The sequence below is a fragment of the Hydra vulgaris genome, chromosome 13, assembly GCF_038396675.1.
Source record: "Hydra vulgaris chromosome 13, alternate assembly HydraT2T_AEP".
NCBI lineage: Eukaryota > Metazoa > Cnidaria > Hydrozoa > Anthoathecata > Hydridae > Hydra > Hydra vulgaris.
The window spans coordinates 9,363,008-9,375,000 of NC_088932.1; the positions used below are offsets into that span (position 1 = coordinate 9,363,008).

At 27.1% G+C, this 11,993-nt stretch overlaps 1 protein-coding gene across 10 annotated transcripts in view; it reads right to left on the bottom strand.

Annotated features, from left to right (window-relative positions):
- Nucleotides 1-6,063: 6,063 nt before the first annotated feature.
- LOC100210311 (ankycorbin) overlaps nucleotides 6,064-11,993 on the bottom strand; it is a 56,477-nt gene continuing 50,547 nt past the window's right edge. For all 10 annotated transcript variants that reach the window (XM_065816377.1, XM_065816375.1, XM_065816373.1 and 7 more), the window contains 3 exons: nucleotides 8,472-8,624; nucleotides 6,542-6,607; nucleotides 6,064-6,298 (listed from right to left, as the gene is read on the bottom strand). In XM_065816377.1, the coding sequence (XP_065672449.1) occupies nucleotides 6,236-6,298; nucleotides 6,542-6,607; nucleotides 8,472-8,624 (282 nt within the window). In that variant the 3' untranslated portion in view covers nucleotides 6,064-6,235. The remainder of the gene's footprint in view (nucleotides 6,299-6,541; nucleotides 6,608-8,471; nucleotides 8,625-11,993) is intronic.

An 11,993-nucleotide genomic window follows, 5' to 3' on the forward strand; every position in this document is an offset into this window, starting at 1 on the left:
TAAACAGTTTTTTTTTAAATGAAAAAAACTGTTTAATTTTTTTCAAAAATTTCAAGTTGATACTTGAAATCAAACAAGAGACTCGCATACGTGTGTATGCGAGTCTCTTATTTGATCTCAGAGAATAGTTATTATACTTTTTATTTAAGTAGTTTACCTTGTAAACTAATTAAATGCAAAGAATATAGTATAACATATCGAGGGCCTAAGATATGGAACAGTTTTAAAAATAACCACATCAATATGGTGAAAACAGTAAATTCATTTAAGTTTAATATATAAAAAAGAAATTTTGAAATCAAATGACAGCTTTGAAACTTTTATTTATTTAATTTTTTGATATATTCAAAGGAATTTATTCTTCTTATTGTCTTTTTTTTTTTTTTTTTTTTCTTTAACGGAGTTTTGTTATTTTTTTAAAGATTTTAACGGAGTTTTTTTTCATTTTTATTATCTTTTATTTTACTATAATAACTTTATTTTCTTTGCATTTGTTAAAGCTTACATCACAAAAGATTGTGGTGACTGTATGGAATAATTTTTTTATATTATTGTATGAACATCAAAATATGTGGAAAAAAAAAAAAAAAGAAGATGTACGGAGTAATGTTCTGCCAATTATTACTAGTTCAGTCTACGAATGACCTATGATACAATATAGTATAACTTGATTCTTGTTGGTAAGAAAATTTTAAAAGTAATGTGAAAATAATTACTTTCTGTTTATACGTTCATTGTGTCATGTGCCTGTTTATGTAGATGAGCTTCATAAATAAGAAGTAAATTCTCATTCGAGAGTTTTAACATTGGAAATAATTTTAAAAAAAGGTTCATTTTTATGGCAATTGAAAATATGCTGATCAAATTTATCTGAACCAATACCTGTTCTGCATGTGCAGATGTGTAGATTAGCTCTTAACCTTAGGTTAATTGTTTAACCTATGTATGTTGTTTTTCTATCACATTCATTACATTATAGAACACGTACAACACATAGAAAATTCCTTTTACTTTGCAATATTCAGTTTAGTATATTACATATTTTATTTATACAAAAATATTATTTTTACTAAAATAAGTTCGCAAAGCAAAAATTTCCACTAAATGTCGGTTTATTTTGTAAAATTATTTTAAAAAATGACGCTAAAAGCTCCAACCTGCATAGAATTTCAGTCCATCTAAGCATAAATCCTTTATTCTTGTCCAAGGTTTGCCTAAATAAATCAAGTTTGTTTTTTAATAAACAACTGCATTTATACTAGAGGTCACAAATTAAAATTACGCAAACTAAAGTGTAAACTCGATGTTCGTGAATACTCTTTCTCACTCAGAGTTGTTAATATTTGGAATTACTTGCCGTCGAACGTCGTTAATGCCAAAAATACCAAGAGCTTAAAAATTAAAATTAACTCTACCAACTTTGAAAAATACTGTTCCGGCTAACTAGTTTTTGTTTTATAACCGTGTTCTTATATGTAATAGTAATATATATGTATATATATATATATATATATATATATATATATATATATATATATATATAATAAATTATCAAGCACATGTATTATGTGATTGTTGGCACGTTGAGTCCTTCATATTTTATGGACTTGCGTGTCCTTTACAACATGTTTCACTGTTCCAATAAATTTTAATCTAATCTAATCTACTTTCGAGTTTGGATAGAAGATTTGATGATTAACTGTATCAAAAGCTTTACTTAAGATCAATTAAGACTTAGTCAATTAAATCAATTGTCTTATTTATATAAGCCGTATCTATACAGCATCATATCTGTTTCATTCATATCTGCACCTTTAAAAAAGAAATTTTTGATTTTGCAATACTTTGTTGTAAACAAATTTAATTTGTGGGACCTAAAAATAGTTTTATACTTAATCAGTAGATGTTTGAGATTGACTGCTCAAGATCTTACTAAACCATTCAGCGAAACTCAGTTTAACTTTAACTTTGAAGTAAATGTGAGTTTAATTTATAAGGAAATTATTTAAGACCAAGTTTTTCCAATTTTCCCTGAATATAATTATAAAACAATATTTTGAATTTTAATTTCTATTTTTAGTTTTCTACTGTTGAAGATAATTACTAATATAAACTCTTCAGTTCTATTATTGGAAGGTATTTGTTATGTCTCTGAACGTATTATCACAAAATCGAACGCTCAATTAAAACTCTTAACAGTTAATAAATTGACTTAACACTCTCAAAATCAAGCCCTGAAATTGAACAGTAATTTTATTATTTATTGAAAAAAATTTTTTTTTAGAAATATTGAAAACTTTACCTGTTAGAATAATAAAATCGCTTGCGAAAAAATTTAATGATTTTAAAAATTCGTTCCTTTTTTTTTAATAGGGGTTTAGCTGATTTTTAAATCTTTTTTCTATGGAGTTAGAACTTTAAAATAAAAATGTTCTATAGAGTTGTTATAGAATTTGAAAAAAGTAATCTGGCATAACATAAACCTAAAAACGTTAACCAATTTTGACTTAGATGCCTGATTTGCTAGAGCCAAACTAAAGTTTACCAAAAGTTGTGAGTGTTGATAATTTTGTAACAAGTTTTGAACTAATTATAATGTTTTACTTATTTAGAATACTTCCTTTTGATGTTTTTTTGTTGTTTTATTTACTTTTTTTTTGCGTTAATAATTGTTTTAAATTTAACTGTTGATCAAATAACGAAAATAACATAAAATTCGGAGAAAATTACTATATCCAAATCACACTCTTTTAATTTTATAACAGAAGCATAAATTAACCTTCGCATAAAAATTTAAAACCAGACGGTCTGACAAAATTAAATATAGCCCCCCAATAAGAAGACTTGAAGTACGTTAAAAAAATAATAAAGGTCATATATATATATATATATATATATATATATATATATATATATATATATATATATATATATATATATATATATATATATATATATATATATGGCTATTTCCACGGTGGAAGAGATAAATTTCGTGTGTAAAAATTTCTTTTTTCAAAAGGTTTTATTTCTTTAATTATAGTTTAAACACCTTAAAATTATTGTTAAAATAAATTTTGAGTAGAAAATGTTTGAACCGAGTACATAAATTTGATGAATGTTAGCAACTGTTTGTTCTTTTTATTATTCCAAAAAGTGAGTAAAATTTGAGGGCGAGTTATTGCAATATTTTAAACAAAACATATCCATATTTTTGTTTAGAAAGAATCTTTGAGATTACATATATGTCTTGAGTAAAAAAACTTTTACTCTTTAAAAATAATTCAAGTGTTTTTTTGTCACATACACATCTGCAAAAATTACGTTGCGTCACTGAACTAAAAGCCAAAAAAGGTTAATTATCGCAATGAAATTATGCTTTATGGCGAGGTTTTTTTAGAAATTATACATTTTAATGTAAACTTTTAATCATTACTAAAAAAAAAATTGGTCGAAAAGCATTGTATTAACATATAGTTATAGTTTAAAAGCTGTTGCGTCACTGAACCCATCGACGGGATAATTAGCGTTTTATAAAATAGCGCGGTAAGGAAGTCAAAATATCATCCAAAAGTTCAGATTTCGTTGTGGGTTTTCAAATTTTTCAAATTCGAATAAACTTTTGCATTTTAGTATTGTGAAGGGCTATTAGTAAATATTAGTAAACTTTTGGATTTATGTTAACATTTTCTTATAAAGTTGTAAATTTTTAAGAAATGGAATCAAAATTAGAAGTAAAAAAAAACGTTATGCAGAATACCAAGCTAATTATGTTTCTCGGAATGCTGATTAAAAGAAAGAAATGTCCAGAGTTAGATCTAAGAGATATCGAGAAAAATTGAAAGCCGATCATAATAAAAAAGCAGCTTATACTGCTAAAGCAAAATAAAGAGTTTTAAAAAGTCGCGCTTTAAAAAGAAACCTTTTAAATCAATATATCAAAGACCAAGCTCATCTTTTAAAAACGTTAAACAAAGAGGAAAAGCATCGAAAAAAGTTTTAAAAGCACTACCAACTTAAAGGAGAAACAATCTGAAATTCTTTCTATTCTTTCAAATAGCTCTGCTTGTAAAGATAATTCGGGTCTACCTCTAGCATGCTCAAAGCTGTATGGTCTTTCTGAAAGCGATGTTTTAGCAGTTGTAAACTTTTATAATGAAGATGAAGTTTCTCAAATATCACCAAACAAAAAAGATGTCACTCGAATTCAATTATCTGACGGAAAAGCAAACAATATTCAGATACGTCATTTATATTATACGGTAAAAGAAGCTTTCGTGTTATTCAAGGAAAAGCATCTGCACATAAAAATTGGACTCAGCAAATTTTGCGACCTTCGTCCACGCAATGTAAAATCAGTTACAAAATTTCCGCATAATGTTTGTGTTTGTAGTTTACATGCAAATATGCGATTTGCCTTAAATGCATTAACAAAATCAATTCAAGCGCCTTCAATCAAAGTTGGATCTGAAATGATAAATAACTTTGTTTGTGAACCGTACACATATGATTGCGCCTATGACAAATGCGTTGCATGCAAAGGTATGAAACAGTTCGATAAACACTTGCAAACTGTTAATACATTTGGTTTCGAAGTATCCTGGGACGAGTGGAGAAAGCCTGAAACTAAAACATATGCAAACATTGAAAAAATTTCAAAAAAGTCTACTGTAACAGAACTCATCCAACACATATCAGCGATGCGTGATAAGTTCGTTAAACACGCATTTGTAAAAATTTTTAATAAACTGAAGGAGGGTTCGATGAGTGTTAATTTTGAAATTGCGGTAATCCAAGTTGACTGGGCTGATAACGCTAGGTGTTTCTATCAAAATGAGCCACAAGCGGCTCATTTTGGTCAAAATCAAGTTTCTATCATGACCCTAGCAGTCTGGAACATTGAGTTAAAAACATTTGCCATAGTTTCAGATTCAACTGATCATACTAAGTCTTCCGTTATACCGTACATTGACAAAATCCTTCACTTTATTCCTGATCAAGTCAAAGAAGTACACATGTTCAGCGATAATGCCACTTCTCAGTTCAAAAACAAAAGCATTATGGCTGCAATGGTTGTGTTTGAAAAACGTTTTCATAAAAAATTCTTCTGGCATTTCTTTGCAGCGATGCACGGGAAAGGAGTGGTTGACGGAATAGGAGCTACTGTTAAGCGAATCGCAGCCCTGAGAGTTAAAACTAGTCAATACGAAATCAGGTCAGCAGCAGATTTTGCGTTAGCATTACAAGATTTGCAAATATCTGTAATTCACATGTCAGAAAACGATACAAGACAACAACAAAATGAACTTGGATTCAGTTCAATTTTAAGTTATTCAAGAAAAATCAAAGGTATATCAAAATCACATTATTTTTATGTTCAGAATGATAACGTTGTTCCGATGCTATTTTCACCTGAGTATAATTAAAATTTATTACAAAATAACAAAACTTTTTAAAATGATTTTAATTTTGTCTTTTTGTTTCGTCACTGAACGTTGCGTCACTGAACTGATTTTTTTCTGTAAAATAAAACGATATGAAAACTTTATTGTTTGTGGCTTTTTTTATGACTACCTTATTGCCAAATGAATAAATTACAACAAAAAAATCTAATAAGTCAAGCAAGAATTAAAATTTCAGCGAAAACTCCATTTAAAAGTATGCTGATAAAAAAACACTTTTTTCCGCGTTGCGTCACTGAACTCATGTTTTAATTTTTGCTATGTAGCAGTGTTATGTTAATACAATTGTGTTTAGTTTATATTATAAAATTTTAATTCAAGATTGATTTAGAGTAATAAAAAATTATTTTTGAGTTATAAAAAATTTCTATTAAAAAAAATCTCTCCGCATGATGCGTCACTGAACTATGCAATTGGCCATATATATATATATATATATATATATATATATATATATATATATATATATATATATATATATATATATATATATATATATATATATATATATATATATATATATATATGTATATATAATAATAATAATAATAATAATGGTAATAATAATTCAATACATACTACGCAGAAAAGAAAACACAAAAAAGTTTACTAACACTATTAACAGTCTATGTTTACAACAAATATATATTTATTCAAAGTTTCTGGTAGCACAATTTCTATCAATTAATTAGATAAAAAAATACTCCAAACGTGATAGAACGCTTTACACTGGAGAGATCTTTGTAATATTTTTCTTTAGAAATCGTAAAAATTTAGCAATTTCTTAAAAGCGCAATTTTTAAAAGAACCTCTTCCATTTTGGGATCCAAAACACCCTAATAAGTTAAACAAAAAGTCATTATTAAAAATAAAAAAAACCTAATAAAGTCAATATATGCAGCCAAAAATTAAACAAGAAAATAAAAAAACTATAGCATGGGCGATAACAGCATCAAAAACAATAAAAACAATAATGGGTATTAAGAACAAAAACACTTTCATTAAAATAATATATAAAACGGTAAAGAATATAATAGCAGCGGTAAAATATATTTCATAAATAAATTTATTCAAAATACCTTTAAAACTTGAAGAACTAATGTACGGTAGTTTTCAATCTGTTTAGTATGTTTGGCTTCACATTCCTAATTTTAAAACGGCGATAAACAAATGTAATAATAAATTATATTTGGCGGTTAATAAAAAAAACTTATAAACTATATAACAAATAAAAAACTTATAAGATGCTCGAGAAAACTTGTTAAAAAAAAAAAAAAAAGAAATGAAAATCAGATTAGCAGTTTGTTAAAAACAAAACTTAATCTCATGCAAATGCAAAAAAAGTATCGGAAATGCATTTCTGTATCCTATCACTGTTACTTTTTGAATCGACCAAAGTCATTACACAAGAAAGTATACAGGGTTAAAATGCATAATTTACAGTTACAAAAAATAAAATTGAAACCTCACTATTACGTCCGAGAAAAAAGATTTTTTCATTTTTTTGTACTTGATTGCGCATTGTATTAAATGACGGCATTCAAAAGTTTTTCGTTTTTAAATTATTCAAATATATATTTTGTTTTGTTTATAAGTATTTTTTTACATTATTTTACAGATTTTTACATTAGAAAATATCATTATTTTTTGTTAATAAAATTTAGCTACCACAACCACTATTTATAATGTATAAAAATACAACTTTTATAAAATACAACATTTTTATTAACACATCTCAGTGTATTGAATAATTTTAAGAGCCTGAATTAAAACAATTTGAGTGAACTGTTATATAAAATGAGGTTAAATTTGTGACATCTTGTACATTTTTCATATACAGCATGCAAATAATCTCCCTGGTACCATCATGAAACCTAGCTTAATTTGGAATATTTAAATCTTTTTTGTTTTTCTATGTTAATTATGCTGCAACTGATAAATTTTAGAAAAGCTGGCGCATAGAAAATATCAATGAAAATTTGAGAACATGATGTGTAGTGGTACCAATAAAAATGCAATAATAAGAAGAAGGCAAAAATCTGATTCAGCATTTTGTACAAGACTTCTTACAGTAAAACAAGCAAAAAGAATTGTTTAAATCTACAAACATCGGTGTTTGCGAAGCAAGAGTTTATTTGAGAGGCATGTCGATCAACCATTTGCAAAAAGGATGCAAGGAAAGATGCCATGAATTAAACATAGTAAAAAAATGTCAAATTTCTTCACACAAACACACCCCTATTGATGGTATCAATGGCAAGAGAAAAACTAATCACCTTGTTGTTTTTTTGCATTATTCTGGCAAATATTACTGAAGCGGGCTTCAGCTGTGATCCATGAGCCTATTGTTTCTGAGTTAGAAAACGTATTGATTTTGAAACTCATCTCACCAATATAGCTGCACCTTCTTCAAGGCGTTGTTAATCATATATTCAGAGAAGTGAATAATACCTGGTCAAAAAAGCCCTACTGGGCTTCATTAGTAAACAAGCTACTGAGTTCATCATCTCTTATGTACCCATTGTAAAGATTCAAACAATGGATTGGTAGCCCAGAGTATGCCCAAAGACATCAGAACTAACTTGTTGATTTCAAAAGCAAACACTTATAAAAAATTTAGATTATTCTTTTTTAGAATTTATTAAAATCTATTAAAATAAATGTGAGTAAGGCAAAGTCCTTATAGTAAATACAATTAAGTAAAATATAAGTATAATATAATTAGTGAATATAAAATATAGTCCTTATTGAAAAAACAGAGATATTTGAGTGCTGTAAAAATGCTTTGGAATGCTGTCATTCTGCTCTTATGTGCAACTAAATATAAAACAAAAATCAAATTTTTTTATATTAAACATAATAGTTATACTTGAATTTTATCTTTTAACTGGAATGTATATATTTTCAAAATAATGACCTTGGTCAATTGGCCCAAAATAAGTAACAGTTCTATAATATAGAATTGTTTCAATAAAAAAACTCGGATAAAACTTAATTATAAAAAAGTACCTTCATTTGTTTTTCAGCTTCCAATATTTGATTATTTAGTTCAGCAATTTGATTTGTAAGTTGAGTAGTTACGATTTGAATTTGTTTTGTTTCATTCAGTTTATTTTGAAGGTTCAATCGCTCTAACTCCAATAACTCCAGTTCACTGTTCTTCTAGAAATATTTAATTTGATTTAAAAAAATAAGATGTTTTGACTTCTCACAAATAGTTGGTATCTCAATTTAAACAGAAGGTTTACACTCTTCCATCATGACATTTTTTTATAAGGCATAGAGGTGGAAATGGATTGAGTTTAGTCTACCTATACGCCAAACCAGTTACTGGTAAAATTTTTATGTTTTCAACACAAATATGAGTTGCTATTAACTAATAAAAAAGTCAAAACTTTTTTATATTCAAAAAAACATCAAGAAATCAATAAACTTAGCTTAGAATAGGGGTGTAGTGGATTGGAAATTGGAATTCCGTCTGGAACCAGATTTGTTGGATTTGTTAAAAATATTCCTGCCAGAATGAGAATCATACTTATGAAATTTTTTACCTTCAAGATTGAAAGTAAAAACTTGCACTTCAGCATTGTGGCTACATAGTATATATATATATAGCCTATAATATATATATAACCTGTTTCATTTATTTGATTCTTGTTTCATTTAAATCTAATATATTGTTTTTATATCTTATAATTTCATTTATTGAAAATTTTAACCTGCATAATATTTATATTAAAAATTATTTCTTTGTTTTCTATCTTTCCATTTAGGTTAAAATTGAAATATTTACTGTATTAGGCACCCTATACTTTTTAAAATTAGACTATTCTCAGAGGCAGGTAACAGTTTTGATGAAAAAAGAGCTAGTTTGTTGCCCAAAAATTGGATAACAACTCCTTTTGCACCACAATTTTCCTAAACTTCTAAAAATCCTTACATAATTGATTACTGCAAATAAAATTACATTGCGTTTATTAAGAGTTTTGTATTTTTTACCTGGGTTTACCTATAGTTCTTCATTGCCCTATAGAACATAGATTTTTTTACACAATCTGTGTTACATGTCTTTAAAAGGAGGTTAAAAAAATTCCGGCCTGAAATATTGTAATTATGGCCAAACCGGAATGACCTAAAAGACACAAACTTCGGCCAAATTCTAATAAATCTCTAACATAAAACAAATTTTTTTCTCAAAAAAAAAATACATTTATAAATATTTTTTTTGTTTCAGTTGAATTCTTTGATAAATTTCAACAGAGCAGCAACCATAAAATCTTGCTTTGAAAACTGGGGATTGTTTGCTTAGTTAAATTTATATTGCAAACTACTCTCATGTAATTAATACACAGGAGAGGATGGATATTATTTTCCAAAAAATGTTCCCACCCACCCAGAGCTTATTAAGATCCCCCTAAATTTATTAATTTTTACTTGTTATCAACAAAAACTGCACTTCAAAATTGGAAGAAAAGATAAACTCAGACATCTTTTCTACCATCAGTACATTTCTTTTTTGTCTTTTTGTTTCAAGAATTTTTTTCAGAAATTGAATTTACTTCTATCAAATAGCTTTCCTTCTAACTATTCAACTGTGATAAACTTTTTTTAACATTGCCAGATCTGGTGCTGAGAAGTTCTGTCTATTACAAAAAATCATAATATTTTAGATTATCTTGGATTACTTAATAAATCTTTTATAATGTTTATAAATTTTTTAAAATCTCATTCCAACATGGAGATAGGAGAGAGTTCCAAAGCATTAAAGTGCAAGGAAAAAAACTACATGAAAAAAAGATTTAGAGCTTGAAGGGACAGATACAGTAAAAGAATGAGATTTTGCTGAATAAGGAGATAAATGAGAATAAGTTTTAATTGATGGAAATAGAGACAATATCTCCTTTGAGCAGCAACCATGATAGTATTTGTAGAAAAGAGAAAGAATTGCAACCTTACAACGATGGGAGAGAAGCTCAAGCTTGGCAGATAAAGCAGGTCCAACTAGGTTTACGATCCGTTTTTGGACCTTGGCTAGAAAAGAAAGAGTAAAAAATAAAAAACAAGGATAAATGTGATTGAGTAAAGAGGTGCTAAGTGGAAGCACATAAAAGAATAGTCAGACAATTCAAACCTGATTCTCAACAAATAGATGAATTGATTGGCAAGCATATGCCTAAGCTGACATGTGACTATTGTGAGTTTTTAAGAATTAAAGGATTAAGCTATTAATCCTGAGATCCAAAAAAGCCAAATTAAAAATAGTCTCAAAAAAAGCAAGCATATCTGATGAACTTTGCAAGGTAAGATTCATCTGATGGAAAGTTACTTGTTGTAAAATTCACAACATTTAATCTGCATTTGTTGTTACAAACCTAGATAATTCTAGTTTCTGTTGCTAAAGTATTTTGTTACTTTTCTATTGCCAAAGTAATTTCTTACTTTTCTATTGGTAAGGTAATTTTTTACTTTTTACTAATTTTACACTATTTTATCTTTTATTACTTTATATTCATAACATTTTGCAAACTTTTCCAAACTATTATACTCTCAAACATTCCTTTTACACTCCATTGTTAGACTTTCTTATCACTTCTGCTTATGTGACAAAAACTAGTTCTCATTTCAACTCTTTGGCAGGTTGTGTTCCTGATAACATTAAAGGTTATAAATAGTGTTCAAAACATATACACTTTAACATACCTATATAAATCTCTCTTTTTATAAATGCATACATAGATATATACATACAAACAAACATACATAAGCACACACATACATACATATATATATATACATACATACAAATATGCGTAACTTAAAGATGACCATGCCAGAGTGTATATATATATATATATATATATATATATATATATATATATATATATATATATATATATACACATATATATATATATGTATATATATATATACTCTTGCATGTTCATCTTTAAGTTTTTCCCATAAAATGTCAGTTTTAGGTTTTTTTTTAAAAAAATTTATTTTAAAGACTGGAAAAAATTTTTTTTTTTTAAATTTATAATTTGAAAGACTGCCTGCCCCAACCAAACCCTCAGTCGATGTAGCAGCACTCCATTGCGAGTCAGGCTATAAGATAGTTGATGAGCAACACACTGTTGCGAGTCAGGCTATAAGATAGTCGATGTAGCAACACTCCACGCATGTTTTACAGTAAAAAATTAAAAATTAAATTAAAATATCAGAATGTTTTTAAAATATTCAGAATGTTTTTAAAACATTGTGGTCTTTTAATTTGCGTTTTTGTGGTTTTTAAAAACAACGTTAAATTTAATTAGTTTCCTCAATTTTTAATTTATAATAAATAAATTTAATTAGTTTCCTCAATCAATGCGATTTGTTATAACCTAACCTTAATTTTGTCAGTCTAAATACCTTAAACAAGTGAAGCTGTTTTTTACCACAAACTGTATATCTAAGCCCTTTACTATAGGTAAACATATATATATATGTTTACCTATAGTAAACATATATATATATGTTTACCTATATTTA